The sequence below is a fragment of the Nerophis ophidion genome, linkage group LG04 (assembly GCF_033978795.1).
Source record: "Nerophis ophidion isolate RoL-2023_Sa linkage group LG04, RoL_Noph_v1.0, whole genome shotgun sequence".
Lineage (NCBI taxonomy): Eukaryota > Metazoa > Chordata > Actinopteri > Syngnathiformes > Syngnathidae > Nerophis > Nerophis ophidion.
Window position 1 is genome coordinate 24,490,294 of NC_084614.1, and position 27,758 is coordinate 24,518,051.

Below are 27,758 nucleotides of genomic sequence, written 5' to 3' on the forward strand. Positions count from 1 at the left end.
CACCCAGGACAAGTCGCTACCTCATCGCAGGGCCAACACAGACAGACAACATTCACACTCATATTCAATCAACCTATCCCCAGGTGCATGTCTTTGGAGGTGGGAGGAAGCCGGAGTACCCGGAGGGAACCCACGCATTCACGGGGAGAACATGCAAACTCCACACAGAAAGATCCCGAGCCCGGGATTGAACCCTGACTACTCAGGACCTTCGTATTGTGAGGCAGACGCACTAACCCCTCTGCCACCGTGAAGCCCTTAAATTAAAATGTATTTATTATTCTTTACAATAAAAAATATACATATACTTGAACATTGATTTAAATTGTCAGGAAAGAAGAGGAAGGAATTTAAAAGGTAAAAAGGTATATGTGTTTAAAAATCCTAAAATAATTTCTAAGCTTGTATTTTTTTCTCTAAAATTGTCTTTCTGAAAGTTAGAAGCAAAGTAAAAAAATAAATGAATTTATTTAAACAAGTGAAGACCAAGTCTTTAAAATATTTCCTTGGATTTTCAAATTCTATTTGAGTTTTGTCTCTTTTAGAATTAAAAATGTGGAGAAAAGCGAGACCAGTTTGCTAGTAAATAAATACAAGTTTAAAAAAAGAGGCAGCTCACTGTTAAGTGCTGCTATTTGAGCTATTTTTAGAACAGGCCAGCGGTCTACTCATCTGGTCCTTACGGGCTACCTGGTGCCCGCGGGCACCGTGTTGGTGACCCCTGCTTTACACCAAGGCAATTTTAAACTAAGATCAATCATATTTAAAATAAATTGTAATTTTAAGTAGGTGTCCTTATATTTCGTGGTCCAGAGAGTAACTAACGAAAAAAATGAAACGCCAACCGGAAGACATCATGCACAATGGAAGGGGGGATATCAGATATCATCTGGCAACCATGCAGTCCGACGATAGATAATTGCACCTTGAGCTTAGTAGCGCCCGTCATGATACGCGTTTTACAAGTTCCGGCATTGGCACATGTGTAACCCCCTGCATGTATTTCGGGGACACCGCCCACAAAAAGGACATGTCTGCCGCGAGGTAAATGCCTCCTGACCGAAGCCGCTCAAATGAGCGACAGAGCCGAGATGAGAGGGCCCACAGCCCGCCAAAGACGGACTACTATTTCATCCAACGGAGGTAAGTACCACCATGGTGGTGGAGATAAACCTTCTCCATGCTCCGGTAAAAAGAAGACGGAAGAGGCGTCCAGGCATGTTGACAACAACGGGAAGGCGGACAAGGAGAAAGTTCAGCAGCCCTCAGACAATCAAAGGAAACCAACAACGAGTCATTTGGACGAAATCAGTGAGGGACTCAGGTAACCTTTTGAGGACACACTCTACTGTCCGAAATACGTGTTTCTCACTTCAGTACTCAGCCGACTGCTTTTTCAAATATTTATTACAAAGACACTTCATTTAATAAACATATCTCCGTTTTTATGTGTGGTGTTGTAAATGAATGGAGTAATGTTAAAAAACACAATTGTACTTGAACATTGCATAGGTTAGGAATGATTTTATTTTTATTGATTGATTGATTGATAATTTTATTAGTAGATTGCACAGTTCAGTACATATTCCGTACAATTGACCACTAAATGGTAACATCCGAATAAGTTTTTTTCAACTTGTTTAAGTCGGGGTCCACGTTTATCAATTCATGGTACAAATATATACTATCAGCATAATACAGTCATCACACAGGTTAATCATCATAGTATATACAATTAATTATTTACATTATTTACAGGAGGAGCTTTGGTTGATATCAGTACTTCGCAGTCATCAACAATTGCATCAACAGAGAAATGGACATTGAAACTGTGTAGGTCTTACTTAGTAGGATATGTACAGCTAGCAGAGAACATAGTGAGTTCAGATAGCATAAGAGCAAGTAAATACATTAGAAGTACATTTGATTATTTGCATTAGGTTATTTATAATCCGGGGAGATGGGATGTAAACGGAGGGTTGAAATTGCCTGGAGGTGTTGTTTTAGAGCGGTTTTGAAGGAGTATAGAGATGTACTTACTTTTATACCTGTTGGGAGTGCATTCCACATCGATGTGGCATAGAAAGGGAATGAGTTAAGACCTTTGTTAGATCGGAATCTGGGTTTAACGGGGTACCTACTGTTATTGCATTTCGAATTTTCATTAAAATGACATCCATTTACGTACAAGCAAGTAGAAAACAAACACTTACATTGATGTGAAATGTATTTTCTCTTTTTTGACATGTACAGTGGGGCAAAAAAAGATTTAGTCAGCCACCGATTTTGCAAGTTCTCCCACTTAAAATGATGACAGAGGTCTGTAATTTTCATCATAGGTACACTTCAACTGTGAGAGACAGAATGTGAAAAAAAATTCCAGGAATTCACATTGTAGGAATTTTAAAGAATTTCTATGTAAATTATGGTGGAAAATAAGTATTTGGTCAACCATTCAAAGCTCTCACTGATGGATGGAGGTTGTGGCTCAAAATCTCACGATACATGGCCACATTCATTCTTTCCTTAACACGGATCAATTGTGCTGTCCCCTTAGCAGAAAAACAGCCCCAAAGCATGATGTTTCCACCCCCATTCTTCACAGTAGGTATGGTGTTTTAGGGATGCAACTCAGTATTCTTCTTCCTCCAAACACGACAAGTTGATTTTATACCAAAATGTTCTATTTTGGTTTCATCTGACCACATGACATTCTCCCAATCCTCTGCTGTAACATCCATGTATCCATTTTGGTATAAACTCAACTCGTCGTGTTTGGAGGAAGAAGAATACTGAGTTGCATCCCGAGAACACCATACCTACTGTGAAGCATGGGGGTGGATACATCATGCTTTGGGGCTGTTTTTCTGCTAAGGGGACAGGACGATTGATCCGTGTTAAGGAAAGAATGAATGGGGCCATGTATTGTGAGATTTTGAGCCAAAACCTCCTTTCATCAGTGAGAGCTTTGAATGGTTGACCAAATACTTGTTTTCCACCGTAATTTACAAATAAATTATTTAAAATTCCTACAATGTGATTTCCTGGATTTTTTTCCACATTCTGTCTCTCCCAGTTGAAGTGTACCTATGATGAAAATTACAGACCTCTTTCATCATTTTAAGTGGGAGAACTTGCACAATCGGTGGCTGACTAAATACTTTTTTGCCCCACTGTATGCTGTTTGCCTCCAATGTTTTGCCATGTCCATGACACTATAATAGCACAATTCTGTTTTTCTTGTAGCTGCCATGTCCTACAGGAGTCACTTTTGAGCTCAGCCAGCGGCTACAGTAACTACAGAGGAATCCTCAACTGGTGTGTTGTCATGCTGGTGAGTGCAACACAAAAATGTAACCTTTACGGATAATCGGGATTCTTGCAGACACTGTGCACAGATGCACAATTGTGTTGTCTTGATACATGATACATACCAGTCATCCTTGATTCCAAAATAAAACACCCTCTGCCTATGAATAGAATCACGAAGTAGCTAACCACACACACACTTTTCACTAATGCATGTTTTTGTCCACTTATTTCTATTATTGCCTTATAATATTGATATGTAGCCACCAGAGCTTGCAGACACAAGATTCATGCCAAAAATATCTTTTGAAACATGAAATTGCAAGTAAAAATTGTTGCGTTGCCCATTGGGTAAACTTGCCAAAGGTTACTAAAACATAGGTCAGTAATTTGCACATAAGTTGCATCACTGCTCAGTGATTGTGTTGGACAAATGTGAAGAGTGAATCACACACACCCCTGCCTTTTTACATTTACTTCAAACCCTAATCATCGCTAACCATAAAAGTTTATCTCAAATATCTTGTTGTAATTGTTGTCTCACATCTGATTGGAGGAGCTTCAATGTCAAAAGCTTGCGATGAGGCCGCACCTTGACCTTTTTTATCGAGTAACATAACCATAAATGATATTTTTGTAGTATTTATAAAAATATGTGAAAAGTAATCCATACCTTTCTTTTTCAGGTCCTGAGTAATGCTCGTCTCTTCCTGGAGAACATTATAAAGTGAGCGTGCATCTTAATTCTACATTTATATCCGTGCATGCTGCAGCATAACTAGGTCACATTTATTGTTGGCGTAGGTACGGCATCCTGGTAGACCCAATCCAGGTGGTGTCTCTTTTCCTGAAGAACCCTTACAGCTGGCCTGCTGCTTGCCTCATCATTGGTATGACACTCTTTTGTTTTATTTATAAAGTGCTCACATTTGACTGGGTTTTTCATAAACCTACCTATACACTATCTATTCTAAGCCAGTGAGAAGCTTGGTTCAAGTCCAAGCAACTGCTTTTGAAAGGAGTGTGTCAGTAATAAACTCAAGTATTCCTGCCAAAGTTCACCGCTGTTATTTTATTCCCTTCTCTGTCCTTGTTTTTCAGTGTCCAATGTGTTTATATTAGCTGCATTGTACATTGAGAGACGTCTAGCTGTGGTAAGTCCATCCAAATATTATAGTTTGTGTTTTTTGCACATCTAAATACGGTGGAAAATGGGGAAAAAATGCACAAGACACAAAGGCAAAATACTGCAAATGCCCAAAACACTCAAACTCCAAAATACACTTGCAATGGAAAAAAATGCTGGAAATGAATGGAGCAAAATGAATGTTAGACAGGCAGGCAACAGACCTGCCTACATGTACACTTTTTTCGTACCCATGTTTTGACCCCGGGCAGCAAGGTGACACAGTGGTCAGGGCTAGGTCCTGGGTTCAATTCCCGGGCTCGGGGTCTTACTGTGTGGAGTTTGCATGTTCCCCCTTTGAATGTGTTTGTTCTGTCCGGGTACTCCAGCTTTATCCCACCTCCGGGTACTCCAGCTTTATCCCACCTCCAAAAACATGCACCTGGCGATAAGCTGATTGGCAAACCTAAACTGCCCCTAAGGTGTGTGAATGTGAGTTGTCTGTCTGTGTTGGAACCGCGATGAGGTGGTAACTTGTCCAGGGTGTACCCTACATTCCGCACGAGTGCAGCTGGAATAAGTTCCAGTGACCCTGAGAAGATGGATGCATGTTTTGACCCCTTGGCTGCTCTCCGGGGACGCATTTTGTTCCAAAAAACTACCTCAATTTACACGCACATCGCGTTCAACGACTAAGCACCCCCACCAAATAAAAATAATTGAAAACAATTTAATCTTTGCTTGTCCCTCCCAAAGCACAACACATTTAAAATTTAACATGCCTTTTTAAAATAAAAACTAACTTCAAAAAGGGAAATATTGTTTGTAAAACCTTACAAAATCATGTACTTAATGGAAACCTACTATACAAAAAAAAATGTTTCTTACTTATCAATTTTTGATTAATTGAAGAGCACAGAGGTTGATTATGTAGTTAAAATTTCTTGGAAGTGCCTCAAGATATCCAAGTCTGATTTCTCAAAGTGCCCTTAATGAACTTGCAAAATTTTATATCTCAAGATCCTATAAAATTATACCCGGAGGTAAGTTTACAACGCTTGTATAGTAATATATGTCCTTATAATCTTGAAATATAAAGTCAATCTGAGCATTGAAACATGTTTTTTGTGCTAGTTGAAACTGTCTGTGTAAGGCTGCCGCCACGAACATTGTGTAACATTTCATCCAGGAAAAACTCCTTTGTGGTCAGATAGTATCATACTAAAGTCCAATTATTTGCTCTAAATGGCGTTTTGTGATGTTTTTAAACGATTCACAGTTTGTACTCAAAAAGGTACGCCTATACCGTAAGTAAGCTCTTGCCGCTAATTGTGTCAATTGTCTTCAGATATTTAGCTTTTGAAATTGTCACATGCTTACACCATTTCACGCCGCCCCGGCTCACACCTCCTACAAACACTCTTGTGTAGCATGATGTGCACCTCAAAATAAACCCTCCATTACTGCTAATGAGTCATTGGTTCAATGAATGTGAATTGTACTTTTCCAAAACGCAATGATAAGCTAGAGTGATATTCCTTCTTTGTTAGATAGCGTTTGCTTACCACTGAAAAAGCTCAACCACCCAGTTGCAGCTAACATTAGCAGCAAAGAATTAGGCAATTTAGCAAGCCACAACATTAGCACTTCACTAAACTAAAGAAGAACACCCCGGTTATGAGCAATCTATACCAGCAAATCTATGATTTTAAGACTATGAAGAGGCATATGGCAGCATATTCTTTGTTCTCTGTATTGTACTAGAACATGGGTGTCAAACTCTGGCCCGCGGGCAAGATTTGGCCCGCCGTTTAATTTCTTTTGGCCCTTGAGCCAATATCAAATTAACATTAGAGCTGGCCCGCCGGTAACACCACATTCACCGCTAATACTCATACTTGCCAACCCTCCCGATTTTCCCGGGAGACTCCCAAAGTTTAGTGCCCTTCCCGAAAGTCTCCCTGAGCAACCATTCTCCCGATTTCCACCCAGACAACAATATTGGGAGCGTGCCTTAAAGGCACTGTCCTCTACAACATGCCGTCACGTCCTCTTTTCCTCCATATAAACAGCGTGCTGGCCAAGTCACATAATATATGCGGCTTTCACACACACATATTTGGTCAACAGCCATACAGGTCACACTGAGGGTGGCCATACAATCAACTTTAACATTGTTACAAATGTGCGCCACACTGTGAACCCACACCAAACAAGAATGACAAAACACATTTCGGGAGAACACCAGCACCGTAACACAACATAAACACAACAGAACAAATAACCAGAATCCCTTGCAGCACTAACTCTTCCGGAATGCTACAATTTACACCCCCCCCGCTACCACCAAACCCCGCCCACCTAATTTTTATTTTATTTTCGAATTTATTAGCCTGCGGAAAAAGTTAATGTTGATATTGACCTCAGAAGGCTGCAAATAGAAGAGGCATTAATTTTTTTAATTACGTTTTATTTAATATCCCACTGACGTTTTTTCGTTTGTTTTTTGAAAGTTGATTTTGCACTATTACGTTATATAAGCTCTGCCTGTTGCATGGGAGGAAGCCCGAGTACCCGGAGGTAACCCACGCAGTCACGGGGAGAACATGCAAACTCCACACAGAAAGATCCCGAGCCCGGAATTGAACCCAGGATTACTCAGGACCTTCGTATTGTGCTGCCCTATTTAAGCCTTGCTTGTTTAATATTCATTGCAAAACTTGTTTGGGTCCCTATTAAAAGGTTAATTTGTTCAACCTTGGCCCGCGGCTTTGTTCAGTTTTAAATTTTGGCCCACTCTGTATTTGAGTTTCACACCCCTGTACTAGAAGAAATTACTTGAAGTTATTTAATCATCAATTTTTTTTTTGTGATGATGAACAATGATACCTTTGATGTGCTAACTAACTTACGGCACTGTCAGTCAGTTTATTTTATATTATCTGAAGCAGACAAAAAGCAGCAAGTTTAACGTTAAATACTTGCTTTTGAAATGTATTGCTCAGAAAAGTGTTTTTTAGTATTTAGATGAGATTTATTAATCACAGAGAAAGTTAATCACTCTTTTTTGTGATGATGAACAATTATATTTTTGACATTCTAGTGTAACTTACAGCACTGTTTGATTGGTCTGTTTATTTCATATTTATGTTTTTCATATTGTGTTATCTAAAACAGACAAAAAGAAACATGTTCAATGTTGAATACTGGCTTTTGTATCGCTCAGAAAAGTGTATTTTAATATTTAAGCAAGATCGATTAATAACTATAATAAATTAATATGTAATTAATCACACTTTTTGTATTGCGTGACAGAACTAGGATTAAATCTAGCTGCAATAACATTCATGTTCCCTCTTTAATTACCATAATTCGCTTGCATATTGTCACAAGAGAAATATTGATACTAATAAATATTATTATATAAAAATTGGGTGCATTTTTTGATTTTTTTTTTTTTAAGGCTAATAAAAACATACTCAACTGGTTTTGGGCAATAATATGACTAAGTGTTTAACAAAGACATCAGGAAAAATCTACCTTTTTAAAAAAAAAAATTCCCGCCAGCTTTCTTCAGGGCATCCTACCGCTCGTTTTTAAAGACGGATGTCCATCAGGCCAACAAGTCGTACATGTATCATCTTCTTTAGTTTCAATCATTTGTGTTTTCTACTAAATGTTCATTATTCTCTGCACCACCACCTTTCTTCATATCGTACGTGTCACATAGGTATCAAACATTAGCATCATGGTTATGACTGTTTTGAAAGTCTTGTATTAATAGCATCAATGTTCTCATAATAATCCTTCTAAGCTTTGATGTGGTGTTTAAATTTAACTGCATATTCTTTAATAAGTCTAAGATAATAAATAATGTTCTCGTTATGGTGTTTGTTTGTTTTTATTTATGGATAATTTTTGTATGTGTAGTGTTTGCAGTTTCAAAACACAGAAATATGTGTATATGTATTGTTCTTAGGGAGTTGGTAACAGTACTTTTTCACATTTGAATCGATATGGTACCAGTTACTGATACATTGGAATCAATATTCAACGATACCAATTTTGTACACATTTTTGTGTGTTCCTGGACGTTAATTTTTAAATAATAATAGATTTTTTTATTTATTTAACATTTAACACTGAGCTCATATTCAAACCGTGCTGTTCTGTTATATATTGTTTTTTTACACTTCTGAATCTCATTTTCAAATATTGTATAGTCGTACCTCAACTTACGAGCTTAATTGTCTCTGTGACGGCCCTCTTAACGCAAAACATTTGTATCTCAAATCAAAATAGAAATGAATTGAAAGCAATTTAATTGGTGTTGGCTCCCAAAAACATAGTCATTACAATGTGTAACATGCCTTTTAAAAAGAATACAAAAGTTTTAGATTTAAACAAATATATAAAAGCAATACAATATAATGTAGTACAAGTTGTTTTTATGAAGTATGTTTTCTTGGAACCTAAAGCATAACACCAAAGAATAGTTTTTATCTTAAATAACTCTTAAGTTGGGGCACTTGTAAGTTGAGGTACTTCTGTATAGTAGACTTTGCATGCAGTTGCAATTGCAAGACATTAAAAGGCAGTAGCTTATAGACTATGGCAACACAGGAAAGACAGGAAATTGTGTTCACCTTTAAACTGAATGTGCCTGTTTTGTCTTTTGTTGATCCCAACAAAGTACTTATAATATAAGTATAGTATTAATTACACACTACCTGTTTGATAGTAATGTCCATTTTAGTTGTTTTGATTACCAAATTTGATGGTTTTAAGATTGCTAAAGCTCATAAGTAGCATGGCATATCCAATGTAAATTAGCATCGAGGTAGCACATTTGGAAAAGCGAAGCCTTACTGTACCTTAGAGTGCTTTCTGTCAGGCCCGTTTGATTTGTTAGCATGGAAAATTGCAACTTTACCTCGTGGTAGTCCGGCTGAGTCCGCTTTGAGTGCTGGTTTCCCCGCCAAGCGCTTGAGCCTGTACTGACGTGACGTCACGTGCAACAAAGGTATAGCTCAGTTGGTAGAGCCATCCTGGTCACTGCCGTTGTGTTCTTGGGCAAGACACTTTACCCACCTGCTCTCAGTGCCACCCACACTGGTTTAAATGTAAAAATTAGATATTGGGTTTCACTATGTAAAGCGCTTTGAATCCCTAGGGATAAAGCGCTATATAAATATAATTCACTTCACTTCACTTCACATCTAAATATGGCACCAATTAATTGTATAACAATCCTATGTCAAAACCTAATAAAAGTACCTAATTCGGTACCTATCCCTAATTCTTCTACTGTGCGAGCACCACAACTGCACATACAGTAAATACAGTGATAGAGATAGGCTCCATCACCCCCCACGGCACCGGAAGGGACAAGCGGTAGAAGATGGACGGATGGATGGCAACAGGACCACTACAAATGTGATCCATTTTTGTTGCTTTTTGTGTGTGCTATCTAGGGAACTGTGTCCGAAACTACCGGCTTGATTCTTCACATATTTAACTTGGCCTCCATGTTGGTTTTCCCCTCTGCAATAGTCCTCACAGTGAATTCCATTACACCAGGTAGCAAACATATTGCACACAATTTTTGCATTAAATCTCCTCTGATGCTAATAAAAATGTTGTGTCAGTGGGTGGCATCCTCTCCTTGGGAGTCTACACAGTGCTGTTCCTCAAGCTGTACTCCTACCAAGACACCAACAGGTGGTGCCGTGAGATCAGACAAGCCAAAGCCAAGAAGTTGACTCGCTCCTACTCCTGTTAGTATTTTTTAAAGCAAGTGCATGTTGATGAGACTTTGAAAGTATAACGTTTTGCATTTGCAGGTCCTTCTGTGGCCCAGTCTAATGGATTAGCAGTGCACACAAACGTTTCCTACCCTGGCAACCTCACCCACAGAGGTACCAAACAACTCTTGATTAGTTTTATTGATCAACTCACAGACGGAAACTTTCTGTACCTTCATTTTTTCCTCAGACATGTACTACTTTGTGTTTGCCCCAACGCTCTGCTACCAGCTCAACTTCCCCAGGTCGCTGCGGGTACGCAAGAGGTTCCTCATTAGGCGGCTCTTTGAGATGGTAAGGTCGGAGTGTCAACATTTTATTCATAAGGTGCTACTTTGAAAATAGTTGTTAAAGTGTTGTTTGCTTCTTCCTGGCAGCTCTTCTTCATGCAGCTCCTAGTGGGATTAATCCAGCAGGTAATAAATAATAAAACATGTAATTTCCACAATAATACCTAGGGATGTAACGGTATCAAAATCTCACGATATGATACTATCAGGGTATTAGCCCACGGTCAGATATTATTGTGGTATATGTCCAAAAAAGAGACTTAAAATGATATAGTTTGTAAAATGAAATTGCAAGAATATTTCCAATAAACACACTTTCTGTAATTAAACACAAACATAATGCTCAAATATTCTATTACAATGTTCTATTATATGTATTACATATATTACAAACTGAATGTGGCAAATTGCTTTAAGAGATTTTACTCAACCATCGCTTCCACGTTGATAAGCAAATTGCCCTCACATTCAGGCCTCTGCCGTGAACAGCACATCTAAGACTATTAAAAAAATAAAGGAGGGTAAGCAAGGATGACTTCAAGTTTGTCAAAGTTGAAACTGATGATGAACTCAGCCTGCTGCAGCCAAACAAAGCCACAGGACATGATAATGGTCCCACCAGATTTCTCAGAGACGCAACTGTCACGATTGCCCCATTGGTTGCTCATATCACCAACTTGTCTATCAATCAGTGTCATGTCCCACTAGAATTCAAGCTCGCAAGAATATCACCTCTGTATAAAAAAGGAAACAAATTAGACCCTGGCAACTACCACCCATCTCATAGGTTATAGAGAGGTTAATATACAAGCAAATAGATAATTATCTATCAAATCGCAAGCTCCTATTCGAATTTCAATCAGGATTTAGAAAATCACATTCCAACGATACATGCCTACTGTACCTAACTGACTACATCAAGCGAGAGATAGACATGGGCAAGTACTGTGGAATGGTCATGCTGGATCTTCAAAAGGCATTCGACGCAGTTAACCACTCAATGCTGTTAAGTGTGTGTGTGTGTGTGCGTGTGCGTGTGCGTGTGTGTGCGTGTGTGTGTGTGTGTGTGTGTGTGTGTGTGTGTGTGTGTGTGTGTGTGCGTGTGCGTGCTCATCCGGTAAAACCATAATGTTCACGTTAGTGTCTTTTAACTTCAGAGAAACAGTGTTCTCTATTGTGGACATCATATATTACTTAGAAAAATGCTAATTCTCAGTAAAGTTAGCTGACAATTTAACATTTAATAATATAAATACTTCACAAATTGATGCTTGGTCTCTTTGGAATCAAACTTATTTTCCAGACGGTGGTTTATAAAGTACCTTCTGATATGTGTTCCTCGCAGTGCAGCCTCACGTCATCAGACTTTTTTTTTGTCCGTGTTGCCGCCTGGTGCATTTCCTATCTAAAACATGGATAACAAATACATTTAAATCACGAGTTGATTCAAGGTATAGAACAAAATGTGTGTGTGTGTGTGTGTGTGTGTGTGTGTGTGTGTGTGTGTGTGTGTGTGTGTGTGTGTGTGTGTGTGTGTGTGTGTGTGTGTGTGTGTGTGTGTGTGTGTGTGCGTGCTCATCCGGTAAAACCATAATGTTCACGTTAGTGTCTTTTAACTTCAGAGAAACAGTGTTCTCTATTGTGGACATCATATATTACTTAGAAAAATGCTAATTCTCAGTAAAGTTAGCTGACAATTTAACATTTAATAATATAAATACTTCACAAATTGATGCTTGGTCTCTTTGGAATCAAACTTATTTTCCAGACGGTGGTTTATAAAGTACCTTCTGATATGTGTTCCTCGCAGTGCAGCCTCACGTCATCAGACTTTTTTTTTGTCCGTGTTGCCGCCTGGTGCATTTCCTATCTAAAACATGGATAACAAATACATTTAAATCACGAGTTGATTCAAGGTATAGAACAAAATGTGGGTTAAAACATCACAACTTCTGACTGGCTTTACGTGTCGTCTTCGAATCACTCCAGACGAAAGCGGCAACTTGGCTTTGCAAAATACGGAGATGAAAGAGGTTCTTTTCTCGCCAGTTTCTCGGTCTGTCTGTTAGTAACATAACTCAAAAAGTTATGAATAGATTTTAATGAAACCTTCAGGAAGATGTAAAAAACAGTCCATTCTCTTTCCTTTACAACCTCCCAAACACGGTCCTCGCACAATTTTGGTAGATGTAGTTTACTTCCATGCAATTCAGAAGGGCCAGCTAAAAACTACACTCACAAGTTTACATTTAATGCAGTCACACGTTACGGTATTAATCTGATGATTTTGATACTGCTGTATTTACAAAACCCAAAACCAGTGAAGTTAGCACGTTGTGTAAATCGTAAAGAAAAACAAAATACAATGATTTGCAAGTCCTTTTCATCCTATATTCAATTGAATAGACTGCAAAGATAAGATAATTTACGTACGAACTGGAAAACTTTATTTTTTGTAAATGTTAGCTCAATTGGAATTTGATACCTGCAACAGGTTTTTAAAAAGCTGGCACCAGTGGCAAAAAAAAACTGAGAAAGTTGAGGAATGCTCATCAAACACTTATTTGGTGAGCAGGCTAATTGGGAACAGGTGGGTGCCGTGATTAGGTATAAAAACAGCTTCCATGAAATGCTCTGTCATTCATAAACAAGGGTGGGGCGAAAGTCACATTTTGTGAACAAATACGTGAGCAAATTGTTGAACAGTTTAAGAACACCATCTACGGTCCGTAATACCATCAAAAGGTTCAGAGAATCCGGAGAAATCGCTGCACGTAAGCGGCAAAGTCGAAAAACCAACATTGAATGTCCGTGACTTTGGATCCCTCAGATGGTACTGCATCAAAAACTTACAACGGTGTGTAAAGGATATCACCACATGGGCTCCGGAATACTTCAGAAAACCACTGTTAGTAGCTACAGTTTGTCGCTACATCTGTAAGTGCAAGTTAAAACTCTTACTATGCAACAACACCCAGAAACACTGCCGGCTTTGCTTGGCCCAAGCTCATATAAGATGGACTGATGCAAAGTGAAAAAGTGTTCTGTAGTCTGACAAGACCACATTTAAAATTGTTTTTGGAAACTGGATGTCGTGTCTTTCGAACCAAGGATGAAAAGAACAATCTGGATTGTTACAGGCGCTAACTTCAAAAGCCAGCATCTGTGATGGTATGGAGGTGTACTAGTGCCTAAGGCATGGATAACTTACATATCTGTGAAGCCACCATTAATGCTGAAAGGTACATACAGGTTTTGGAGCAACATATGTTGCCATCACCACCAATGTCTTTGTCATGGACGCCCCTGCTTATTTTAGCAAGACAATGCCAAGCCACATTATGCACACGTTACAACAGCGTGGCTTCATAGTTAAAGAGTGCGGGTACTAGACTGGCCTGCCTGTAGTCTAGACCTTTCTCCCATTGAAACTGTGTGGCGCATTATGAAGCGTAAAATATGACAATAGAGACCCTGGACTGTTGAACAACTTAAGCTGTATATCAAGCAAGAATTGGATATAATTCCACCTGAAAAGCTTAAAAAATTGTTTACTGAGAGTTGTTAAAAGGAAAGGCCATGTAACACAGTGGTAAAAATGTCCCTGTGCCAATTTTTGTGCAATGTGTGGCTGCCATTAAATTATAAGTTGATGATTATTTGCAAAAAATATATAACATTGTCAGATTGAACATTAAACATCTTGTCTTTGCAGTCTATTCAATTGAATATAAGTTTAAAATGATTTGCAAATCGTTGTAGTCTGTTTCTATTTACACCACATGCCGACTCCACTGGTGCTGAGATTCGTATAATACTGTTACACACCTAATAATACCTACCACTGATTTTATGTTTGTGTTACAAACAGTGGATGGTTCCGACCATACAAAACTCCATGAAGCCATTCCAGGTAGACTTACAGCATACACACAAATGTCTGGCGTTGACAATTGCAAGCATGAAAACAAGTCTTTGTCTCACTGACAGGAAATGGATTTTTCTAGAATGGTGGAACGTCTGCTCAAGCTAGCTGTGAGTGTCACAATTTCGTTCAAGGACACTTTGGGCACGAGATGTTTCTAAACACTTTTCTCTCTCTTCATTCTGTACTTTCTTCTTTCTCTTTCTCTCGTTTCTTTACACACTTTATCGTATTTGCTCCTCGTTTCCTCTCTCCTTTCCTGCTTCCTCCTCACACTTTTTTATTTCCATACTTACTGCTTTTCCTACCATCATTATCCTTTCAGGTGCCCAACCATCTGATCTGGTTAATATTCTTCTACTGGTTCTTCCACTCGTCCATGAACTTTGTGGCTGAGCTGCTGCAGTTTGGGGACAGAGAGTTCTACAGGGACTGGTGGTGAGTTTAGGAGGCAGTCAGTATTTTACATGCATCGTAACATGAAGCATGCTAATTAGTATTGTCATCCTTATTATGCAATGCAACAAAATTTCGTTCTCATCCGTACTGTAAAGTTAAAATTTAAATGACAATAACAGTAAGTCTAAGTCTTATTGCAGGAACTCTGAGACTGTCACTTACTTTTGGGCAAACTGGAACATCCCGGTTCACAAGTGGTGCTTGAGGTAAGCGGCAACAACATTGGGCACACCTGCACATACATTAAATTACGGTAAGTTCGTCAAAAGTATCGATACTTCAATACCAAGTTAATACCATCATGCAAGAATTACATCGATACCAGCTATTTATTAGTAAAATTAGTACCGAAGACTGTACAACACTTATCTTGACGGGCCACATCAGTTCTCGCCATGTGAGCACTGAGTAAGGGCCCACAGGGAGTGTGCTTTACGTGTGTAGAAAACCTCCACAAAGTTATGACCCAACTTTTATCACTTCTCTAAGTGCTTAGAAGACACACCTTAAAGACACTCTTGCATTCTTTGGCAACACTTTGCCTTTGTGAACTATGTAAGTCAGTGGTGTTCAAAATTTGGCCCAGGGGCCATTTGCTGAACGAAGCATTTTTTTTTTTTTTTTTTTTTTTTTTTTTTTTTACAATGGCACATGGTAAAAATAAAATGAACAAAAAACATTTAGAGAAAAGGAAAAACATAATGAAAAACAGCTAAAATGTTGGTATTGACGAAATAAAAACACAAAGATTTGTCTTTAGATGTATTTTAGCTCTGTTTATTATTATTACAAATGACATAATGATGTCACTCTACCACCACAATAAAATAATATTAAGAACAATATTAATTGTTTTATTTACTTGAAGGCTCCACGCTATTGCTGTCTTTTATGTAAACTAATTTGCTACTTATGAGCACAGTATTGCTTGTTTTAATAGACTGGGAGGCTGCTGGTCTTTATAAATATTTACATATATATGTATATATATTTACATATATATATGTATATAAATTTACATATATATATTTACATATATATGTGTGTGTGTATGTATATATGTATGTATGTGTATATATATATAAATGTATTTACAATATATATATATATGTATGTATGTATATATATACAGTATATATATATGTGTGTGTATATGTGTATATATGTATGTGTGTGTATATATATATATGTGTATATATATATACACATATATATGTAAACATATATATATATAATGTGTGCGTGTATATATATCTATATGTGTATGTATATATATATATATGTCTGTCCATCCATCTTCTTCCGCTTACCCGAGGTCGGGTCACGGGGGCAGCAGCCTAAGCAGGGCAGCCCAGACTTCCCTCTCCCCAGCCACTTCGTACAGCTCTTCCCGGGGGGTGCCGAGGCGTTCACAGGCCAGCCGGGAGAGATAGTCTTCCCAACGTGTTCTGGGTCTTCCCCGTGGCCTCCTACCGGTCGGACGTGCCCTACACACCTCCCGAGGGAGGCGTTCGGGTGGCATCCTGACCAGATGCCCGAACCACCTCATCTGGCTCCTCTCGATGTGGAGGAGCAGCTGCTTTACTTTGATCTCCTCCCGGATGACAGAGCTTCTCACCCTATCTCTAAAGGAGAGGGGTAAGCTCATTTCGGCCGCTTGTACCCGTGATCTTGACCCAAAGCTCATGGCCATAGGTGAGGATGGGAACGTAGATCGACCGGTAAATTGAGAGCTTTGCTTTCCGGCTCAGCTCCTTCTTCACCACAACGGATCGATACTGCGTCTGCATTACTGAAGACGCCGCAGCGATCCGCCTGTCGATCTCACGATCCACTCTTCCCTCACTCTAGAACAAGACTCCGAGGTACTTGAACTCCTCCACTTGGGGCAAGATCTCCTCCCAAACCCGGAGATGGCACTCCACCCTTTTGCGGGCGAGAACCATGGACTCGGACTTGCAGGTGCTGATTCTCATCCCAGTCGCTTCACACTCTGCTGCAAACTGATCCAGTGAGAGCTGAAGATCTTGGCCAGATGAAGCCATCAGGACCACATCATCTGCAAATAGCAAAGATCTAATCCTGCAGCCACCAAACCAGATACCCTCAACGCCCTGACTGCACCTAGAAATTCTGTCCATAAAAGTTATGAACAGAATCGGTGACAAAGGGCAGCCTTGGCGGAGTCCAACCCTCACTGGAAACGTGTCCGACTTACTGCCGGCAATGCGGACCAAGCTCTGACACTGATCGTACAGAGAGCGGACCGCCACAATAAAACAGTCCGTTACCCCATACTCTCTGAGCACTCCCCACAGGACTTCCCGGGGTACACGGTCAAATGCCTTCTCCAAGTCCATAAAGCACATGTAGACTGGTTGGGCAAACTCCCTTGCACCTTCAAGGACCCTGCCGAGAGTATAGAGCTGGTCCACAGTTCCACGACCAGGATGAAAACCACACTGTTCCTCCTGAATCCGAGGTTCCACTCCCCGGCGTAGCCTCCCCACCAGTGCACCGGAATAGACCTTACCGGGAAGCCTGAGGAGTGGGATCCCACGATAGTTGAAACACACCCTCTGGTTCCCCTTCTTATAGAGAGGAACGACCACCCCGGTCTGTCAATCCAGAGGTACCGCCCCCGATGTCCACGCGATGTTGTAGAGTCAACCAACACAGCCCCACAGCATCCAGAGCCTTAAGGAACTCCGGGCGGATCTCATCTACCCCCGGGGCATTGCCACCGAGGAGCTTTTTAACTACCTCAGCAACCTCAGCCCCAGAAATAGGAGAGCCCACCACGGATCCCCCAGAAACTGCTCCCTCATAGGAAGACGTGCCGGTAGGATTAAGGAGGTCTTCGAAGTATTCTCTCCACTGATCCACAACTTCCGCAGTCGGGGTCAGCAGAACACCATCCCCGCCATACACGGTGTTGACAGTGCACTGCTTCCCCGTCCTGAATCGCTTCGGAGCTGTCCGGAAGTCGTTTTCCATGGCTTCCCTGAACTCCTCCCATGTCCGAGTTTTTGCCTCCGCGACCGCTGAAGCCACACACCGCTTGGCCTGTCGGTACATGTCTGCTGCCTGAGTCCTATGAGCCAAAAGTGCCCGATAGGACTCTTTCTTCAGCTTGACAGCATCCCTCACCACTGGTGTCCACCAGCGGGTTCTAGGATTACCGCCAGAAAGGCACCAACCACCTTGCGGCCACAGCTCCAATCGGCCGCCTCGACAATGGAGTTACGGAACATCGTCCACTCAGACTCAATGTCCAGCGCCTCCCTCGTGACATGTTCAAAGTTCTTCCGGAGGTGGGAATTGAACCTCTCTCTGACAGGAGACTCTGCCAGACGTTCACAGCAGACCCTCACAATGCGTTTGGGCCTGCCAGGTCCGTCCGGCATCCTCCACCACCATCGCAGCCAACTCACCAGCAGGTGGTGATCAGTAGAAAGCTCCGCCCCTCTCTTCACCCTAGTGTACAAAACATAAGGCCGCAAATCCGATGACACAACTACAAAGTCGATCATGGAACTGCGGCCTAGGGTGTCCTGGTGCCAAGTGCACATATAGACACCCTTATGTTTGAACATGGTGTTTGCTATGGACAATCTGTGACGAGGACAAAAGTCCAATAACAAAACACCACTCGGGTTCCGATACGGGCGGCCATTCCTGCCAATCACGCCTCTCCAGGTTTTACTGTCGTTGCCAACATGAGCGTTGAAGTCCCCCAGTAGAACAAGGGAATCACCCGGGGGATCAGTCTCCAGTACTCCCTCGAGTGAATCCAAAAAGTGTGGGTACTCTGAGCTGCTGTTTGCCGCGTAAGCACAAACAACAGTCAGGACCCGTCCCCCCACCCGAAGGCGGAGGGAGGCTACCTTCTCGTCCACTGGGTTGAACTCAAACGTGCAGGCTTTGATCCGGGGGGCAATAAGAATTTCCACCCCAGCCCGTCGCCTCTCACTGCCGGTAACGCCAGACTGGAAGAGAGTCTAGCCCCTCTCAAGAAAACTGGTTCCTGAGCCCTTGCTGTGCGTCGAAGTGAGTCCGACTATATCTAGCCGGAACTTCTCCACTTTTTTGCATTAGCTCAGGCTCCTTTCCTCCCCAGGGAGGTGACGTTCCACGTCCCAAGAGCTAGCTTCTGTAGCCAAGGATCGACCACCAAGTGCCCTGCCTTTGGCTGCCGCCCAGCTCACGCTGCACCCGACCTCTATGGCCCCTGCTATGGGTGGTGAGCCCTTTTGGAGGGGGACCCACGTTGCCTCTTCGGTCTGTGTCCGGCTGGGCCCCATAGGTACAGGCCCGGCCACCAGGCGCACGCCATCGTGCACCACCTCCGAGCCTGGCTTCAGAGAGGGGCCCCTTGTGAGCCGCGTCCGGGCGAGGGAAATCTGGGTCCTTTGTTTTTATTTTTCATAGAGGTCTTTGAGCTGCTCTTTGTCTGATCCCTCACCTAGGACCAGTTTACCTTGGGAGACCCTACCAGGGGGCATAGAAACCCCCGGACAACATAGCTTCTAGGATCATTGAGACACACAAACTCCTCTACCACGTTAAGGTGGCAGCTCAGAGAGATGTGTATATATGTGTGTATACAGCATATGTATATGTATGTATATTTATGTATATATATATATATATATATATTTGTGTGTGTTTGTGTATTTATAAGTGTATGTATATATATATGTATATATATATGTATGTATGTGTATATTTATGTATATATTTATTTGTGTGTGTTTGTGTATATATGTGTATATATGTATGTATACATATATATATGTATACATATATGTATATATGTGTATATATGTATGTATACATATATATATGTATACATATATGTATATATATATATACATATATATGTATATTTATATACATATGTATATATGTAGGTATGTCTGTATATATATATGTATATATATATATATATATATATTCATTTACATATATGTGTGTATGTATGTATGTATGTATAAATAGACATACATATATATCCAGCTGATAATGCAATTTTAATTAAATGCAAAAAGTTGTTGAAACAAGGTGATCTCGAATACTTGACAGTTTGGAATTGTTTTCAGTAATTAATTTAAAGGTACATTGTTTTCATTATGGAATCGAATAAGTATCAAAATAATAGAAATTCACAATAATCCGTAGAGACTACAAAATATTTGGTATCTTGACAACCCAACAGTATACAGTATAATGAATTGACACATTCAGAGATTATTTAATAATATACCCAGAGAATGCCTGTATTTGACCCTTTTAGCCAGAGTTGTCCAAAGTGTCCCGCACCATGTTTTCGTTAAAAAAAAGAAAAACAAATATGTAAAAGAATAAAAATAAATAAATAAATAAATATATAAAAAAAAGAAATAAAAAAAAAGAGCAAAAAGATGTAATTTTAATAAGAAAAAGCAGAAAATTTAAAGTTAAATTTGAAAGTCAAAGTAGCCTATGTGGGGGCCATTTAGATGTTTTTTTTTTTATTTTGTAAAAAAAAAAACTAAACACAAAGCTGACACTAAGTTGTGTCTGTTTTCAGTATTTTGTTTTAGTAAATAAATAATATCAATAAATAAATATTTGTTTTACAAAATAAATAATATCAAGCCCTTGCATACTTGGAAAAAGTTTGGACACTTCTGCGCTAAGCTTTATGCAGGATTTCCCGTAGCGCTTTGTTGTTTAGGCTGCCGCCTTAACAAAGAGCCACTGCCTAAACTAAAGTCTTAAAAAATAAATATATATTAATATATATATATATATATATATATATATATACATATATATATATATATATTTTTTGTCCTGTCCAGCTTCTCAGGCAAATCATATAGTTGATGGAGATGCCCATATCGGCTTTTCAGATTTACTGTACAAAAGAGAAGTGTAGGATACTTCTATTGTTGCCGTATTTGTATCTTACTTTATTAAATGTATTTATATTATCATTTGGTGCTGAACTAAAGTCTTACCAAGCTGCTACGCTTCGTACTGCAACTGCCTCCGTCAGTACGTCCCTGCAGCACCCAGCATTGTCCCACCCACACAACCCTCTGATTGGTGACACGCAGAGCAGTAACCGCCAATCAGCAGTGCGTATTCAGAACACATGTAACAGCCAATCAGCAGTGCGTATTCAGAGCGGTAACAGACAATCAGCAGTGAGTATACAGAGCGCATGGAGTCAGTGCTCACGGCAGAGGCAGGCAGAGAGGAGAGACGCTGCGGGTTAGCAGGAAGGTGTTTAGCAGGTGAGCATAATGCAGCGGACGTCCCCAAATAATAATCAACACCTCCCAGTCAACTACTAGTAACATCAGTGTAGAAATATAAGGGCAGCTCAGCTCGTTTGCAGTCCTTTAGGTGAAGGATGATTAGCTTTTAGCGTAACGTTAGCTCATTTTGCGGTGTGTGTGTGCATGTGTGTGTTACGGACAGCAAAGCCCTGTCTGTTTGAGAGAAAGACAAGCATTCTTGACCTACAGTTAACAACCAAGTTATTTCACTTTACCTCTTTCTGTGTTGAAGCAGCAAAAAAGGACATTATGTTAAATGAAGAGTTTCTGTCTCTGATAGTTGGTATAATAATGTAACTGCATCATAAAGCCTACATAAACACCATGGTGTTCAGGCATGAATAGTCTCTCCTATAGCTATTGTATTATTTTTTCACTATAGTTACTTTAATCATTAGTAATGTAGCAGCCTAGTTTTGAATGGCAGGGTCCCTGCTATCACATATTGATAAAAATATAACATTTACATAATAAAATGCTGTAATAAAAATAAGCATGATGAGTTGTGCATATGTCAGCATGTGGCCCCACTTTTAACTATTTTTTTCAAACGCTTATTGCAAACGCTTATTTACAGTAAGTGATTAATTTGACGGGCAGCACGGTGAAAGAGGGGTTAGTGGGTCTGCCTCACAATACGAAGGTCCTGAGTAGGCCTGGGTTCAATCCCAGGCCCGGGATCTTTCTGTGTGGAGTTTGCATGTTCTCCCCGTGAATGCGTGGGTTCCCTCCGGGTACTCCGGCTTCCTCCCACTTCCAAAAACATGCACCTGGGGATAGGTTGATTGGCAACACTAAATTGGCCCTAGTGTGTGAATGTGAGTGTGAATGTTGTTTGTCCATCTGTGTTGGCCCTGCAATGAGGTGGCGACTTTTCCAGGGTGTGCACCGCCTTCTGCCCGATTGTAGCTGAGATAAGCACCAGCGCCCCCCGCGACCCCAAAGGGAATAAGCGGTAGAAAATGGATGGAGTTGAGCATATGTCACCAAGTGGCCCCACTTTTAACACTTTTTTTCAAACGCTTATTGCAAACGCTTATTTACAGGCCTACTGAAATTAGATTTTCTTATTTAAACGGGGATAGCAGGTCCATTCTATGTGTCATACTTGATCATTTCGCGATATTGCCATATTTTTGCTGAAAGGATTTAGTGAAGAACATCCACGATAAAGTTTGCAACTTTATCGCAGACGATGACGTCACCCGTGTGATGGCTTCTCACATATTCACATTGTTTATAATGGAAGCCTCAAACTAAAAGTGCTATTCGGACCGAGAAAACAACAATTTCCCCATTAATTTTAACGAGGATGAAAGATTTGTGTTTGAGGATATTGATAGCGACGGACTAGAAAAAAAAATAAAAATTGCAATCGCGTCGCATTGAGACGGATTCATGTGTTTTTAGAGACATTTACTAGGATAATTCTGGGAAATCCCTTATCCTTCTATTGTGTTGCTAGTGTTTTAGTGAGTTAAACAGTACCTGATAGTTGGAAGTGTACGTCCGCGGCCGTGTGTTGACGCGCAGTGTCTCAGGGAAGTCGACGGCAGCTGTACGGGAGGCAGAAGCTCAGCTTTAACCACAATTTTCTCACCGAAACCTGCTGGTTGACAAGTGGTCGGGATCCATGTCCGCTCTGATCCATAGGAAAGTTTCAACTCCGTGAATTTTAAACAAGGAAGGACTGTGTGTTTGTGTGGCTAAAGGCTAAAGCTTCGCAACTCCATCTTTCTACTTTGACTTCTCCAATATTAATTGAACAAATTGCAAAGGATTCAGCAGCACAGATCTCCAAAATACTGTGTAATTATGCGGTTAAAGCAGACGACTTTTAGCTGTGTGTGTGCGTAGCGCTCATATTTAAGTACAGCTCGTGACGTCAAGCGTACACGTCATCATTACGCGACGTTTTCAAGATAAAAGTCCTGGGAAATTTAAAATTGCAATTTAGTAAACTAAAAAGGCAGTATATGCATGTGTTGCAATGTCAATATTTCATCATTGATATATAAACTAGCAGAGTGCGTGGTGGGTAGTAGTGGGTTTCAGTAGGCCTTTACAGTAAGTGATTAATTTGAAGGGCAGCACGGTGGAGGAGGGGTTAGTAGGTCTGCCTCACAATACGAAGGTCCTGAGTAGGCCTGGGTTCAATCCCAGGCTCGGGATCTTTCTGTGTGGAGTTTGCATGTTCTCCCCGTGACTGCGTGGGTTCCCTCCGGGTACTCCAACTTCCTCCCACCTCCAAAAACATGCACCTGGAGATAGGTTGATTGGCAACACTAAGGGAATAAGTGGTAGAAAATGGATAGATGGATGGCATTAATTTGACTTAGACATTATTTTGTCAATAATTACTAAGTACAAATAATGACATACCTAGTATCTCAGGTAACTAGGACTGTTTTGTGTTTTGTTTTCACTTTACGGAAAAAATATCGAGATATATATCGTATATTGCCATTCAGCACACGGAGTGGAAAACACAACCAAAAATTGGAGACATGATGGTGGCGACAGGCCAAATTAAACTGTTCCTTACCATACACCTAGCCCCTTCCTCCTGGAGAGACACCACCTTAACTAACAAATATTCTGTGGGAAACATTGCTTATGATATGCCTCACACACTTATTTAGCACATTTTATACTGTACAATCTATTGAAATTCACCATTAAAGAATTATACTCAAAGATGATTTATAAAAAAGATGGAATCAAAGTCATGGTCTAGACTACTGTGATGAAAAACATTTACGTAGAGAGAAAACGCACAAAATCTGCGGGTTTTCAAAAAGTAACTTGTAAATATGTGGGGACGAGAATGCTGATCACTACCGCCTGTTATTGGTTGAGGTTTTCTTGTGGTTAGCTTTTAGCTTTATGTTTTTACAGCAGGTTAGTTTTACCCTACTGATGATGTTTTTGCTGAAATATTAATCTTGCAAAATTAGAGCTGAACTCATTGACTTAACTCATGTGATAAATTACAAAAAAAGATTGCATTAACCATGCATGTACCCAGATTAGCATGCAATTTATTTAAAATTTTAATAAAGATTTCGGTACATTTAAGTAAAAAATAAAAAAAATTGAAAAAATATTTATATATACCATTCTTCCAACAAAATTGCATTTGTGTGAAAATATTTTGGTCTTTTTTTTTAGATCTTTTAAATTAGGACGTCACGCGTCAGAAAGTGTATTTTTTCAGAATAATATAGGATAACGGCACAAACAAATATCTGTGTTATTTTAATATTTGCAATGATAAGGGGAGCCACACATTTTTACACAGTTTTATAGCACTCGTCAACATTTTAGAAATAGCTGTTTGTCTAATGCTGTGTAGTCTCAATGGTAATATTTTTTAAAGTTAGTTTTTATCAGTGGTGGGCCGTCTGGGCCAGCAATACCTTCTGCTGGCCTAACATAACCAGAAATCATGATCATAATTAAAGATGAAAAGAAAAAAAAAGTTTTGATTTCCTTTCCCTAAATATCTAAAAGTATTCATATTCTCTTGATGTCATATTATATTTGTTCCAGTGCTGTTGTTTGTTAGTTTCAGTTTGTATCCAATCAGAATCCAGATAGCTTATGTTGCCATGCTGTCTGAAATCTGCCTGAGGCCTTCAGAATCAGCAATAGGGCGTCTGTGCATTGTAAGCAATCATGGACATACAGTGATAGACAGTTGCGATAGCCATGCAGATCACGAGTTGTTGTCAGTGAGGCCTTCTAGATGGCCTCACGTTGAAAGTGACATTTACGCGTCCTGTGATTGGATTCTCATCGGGACCATTAGCGGGTGAATTTGAGAACAGTTGCGATAGCCAATCAGATCACAAGTTGTTGACAGTAGCTGTTCTTTTACAACTAAAAGTTGTAAGCTCTTGTTGGTAAAATGTGTCATGCGTGTCATTTAATTAACATTGTTACATGTGTATTTGTCACCATTATGTGGTCAGGGCAGTTAATATATCTTTGAGAAGTGTGCACTTTAAAGGCCTACTGAAACGCACTACTACCCACCACGCAGTCTGATAGTTTATATATCAATGATGAAATATTAACATTGCAACACATGCCAATACGACCTTTTTAGTTTACTAATTTGCAATTTTAAATTTCCCGGGAGTTTTTTCTTGAAAACGTCGCGTAATGATGACGTGTACGCTTGACGTCACGGGCTGTAAGGAAATATGAGCGGTGCGCACACACACAGCTAAAAGTCGTCTGCTTTAACCGCATAATTACACAGTATTTTGGAGATCTGTGTTCCTGAATCCTTTGCAATTTGTTCAATTAATATTGGAGGAGTCAATGTAGAAAGATGGAGTTTGTAAGCTTTAGCCTTTAGCCACACAAACACACAGTCATTCCTTGTTTAAAACTCACGGAGGTGAAACTTTACTATGGATCACAGCAAACGTGGATCCCAACCGAATGTCAACCAGCAGGTTTCGGTGATAAAATCGTGGTAAAAAGTCGCTTCTTACCGGAGATCAGCTGAGCTTGTGCCGCCCATATAGCTGCCGTCGACTTCCCTGAGACACTGCGCGTCAACACACCCGTGGACACACCTCTCCGACTATCAGGTACTGTTAAACTTACTAAAACACTAGCAACACAAAAGAAAGATAAGGGATTTCCCAGAATTATCCTAGTAAATCTGTCTAAAAACATCTGAATCTGTCCCAATGCAATCTCGTTTATTTTTTTTAACTTTTTTTTTGGTTTGTTTTTTTTCTTTTTAGTCCGTCGCTATCAAAATCCTCAAACACGAATCTTTCATCTTCGCTCAAATTAATCGGGAAATTGTCGTTTTCTCGGTCCGAATAGCTGTTTTTGTTGGAGGCTCCCATTAAAAACAATGTGAAGATGTGAGGAGCCATCAACATGTGACATCATCGTCTGCGACTTCCGGTAGAGGCAGGGCTTTTCTGTTAGCAAGCAAAAGTTGCGAACTTTATCGTGGATGTTCTCTACTAAATCCTTTCAGACAAAATATGGCAATATCGCGGAATGATCAAGTATGACACATAGAATGGACCTGCTATCCCCGTTTAAATAAGAAAATCTCATTTTAGTAGGCCTTTAAATCAAACTTTATTGACCAGAAGTTGCATAAGCCAAGCAGAGAAATTTACGGTGTATGTTTTAATTGCTGATGTGTTTTAAATTATTTTTAAATGCGCCACAAAATAACCCGTTTTGTATACTGTTGATGTGATTCAATGCTTAGTAGGGTGTAAATGTGTTCTGTATAGTATTTCTCCAGCAATGATCATGTGGTGACATCAATCATGGTACTGACCCCGAAAGGGACAAGATGTAGAACATGGATTGATGGAGAGGTAGTCATTGAAGTCAGAGCTCACTGAAGGCCTAGGTGGGAAACGCACAGCCCGCCACTGGTTTTTATACATGATAGTGTTAATAAATTGTAATTAATTATGGAAATGCTTCAAAAAAAAAAAAAAAGAATACATTTGATTTTTAAAGTGAACAAGTAGTGTTTTAGTTCACGTACCTAAAAATTATTTTGGTATAAATGTGTGTTACAGACATTTCTATAAGCCCATGTTAAGGAGGGGCGTCAACAAGCTTCTAGCTCAAACTGCCGTCTTCATGGTGTCCGCCTTCTTTCACGAGGTAAGCTTCACATTTTATGTTTTGTTTGGATGATTAATATGTCCGCTGTGCTCCGCAGTATTTGGTGAGTGTCCCTCTGAAGATGTTCCGACTTTGGGCCTTTATGGGCATGATGGCTCAGGTAAACACCCTCCCCTTAAAAAAAAACAAAAAAAAACGCACGTTCTCCTTTTTTCTTGTGCCTCAAATCCACCCTTTTTTTTTTTGTTTGACCCCCGCCAGGTTCCCCTTGCTTGGTTCGTGGGTCGCTTCCTGAACGGCATCTACGGCAACGCGGCCGTGTGGATTTCGCTAATTATCGGGCAGCCGGTTGCTGTGTTGATGTACGTGCACGACTACTACGTCTTGCATTACGGCAGCAGCACGTAGCCCAGCAGAGACATTAAGTGTCAGACTTTAAAGCATCTTTGCACAGAGCCTTACTGTGTCTGGAAAGCTGCTAAATGGCCAAAGATGAGAAATATGAGGACTGATGGAGACGATGTCTGATAAGGAAATTAGCTTTTTCATACATTCACAAAACAATGCAACTGTGGTATATTATGTGTATTAAACATTTTTGGTACTATTTTTCATTACCACTGCAATAATGTGCCAATCACAATTAACTTAATTTAAATATTTTGCACTTTAAAGAAATGCATGCTTTACTCTCTGGATTGCCATCAAGTTGAGTAGTCCACGCTAAATTGACACCGACTGACTTCTTTAATACCAAGAGTTTCAGGGAATGTTAGTATGAAATAAAGCTTGGCATATTTCCCCCGCAAAAAAGTGCCTGCTCAAAAAATAGGCCAAATACTTTTGGTTAAAACATCTTTGATGAGCAAATTTGGATGTTATCAGTGCACTCAT

General features: G+C 40.0%; 1 protein-coding gene across 1 annotated transcript; it reads left to right on the top strand.

The window, feature by feature from the left end:
- The first annotated feature begins 863 nt into the window (after positions 1–863).
- On the top strand, positions 864–27,471 carry dgat1a (diacylglycerol O-acyltransferase 1a). Its single transcript, XM_061897571.1, has 17 exons — positions 864–1,324; positions 3,247–3,334; positions 3,996–4,036; positions 4,114–4,199; positions 4,411–4,463; positions 9,910–10,015; positions 10,084–10,212; positions 10,279–10,353; positions 10,430–10,533; positions 10,617–10,655; positions 14,401–14,442; positions 14,520–14,564; positions 14,780–14,892; positions 15,054–15,119; positions 26,816–26,903; positions 26,962–27,024; positions 27,126–27,471. Exons 1-17 carry the CDS (start codon positions 1,074–1,076, stop codon positions 27,270–27,272), a joined length of 1,536 nt encoding a protein of 511 aa, XP_061753555.1. The 5' UTR covers positions 864–1,073; the 3' UTR covers positions 27,273–27,471.
- The last annotated feature ends 287 nt before the right edge of the window (positions 27,472–27,758 follow it).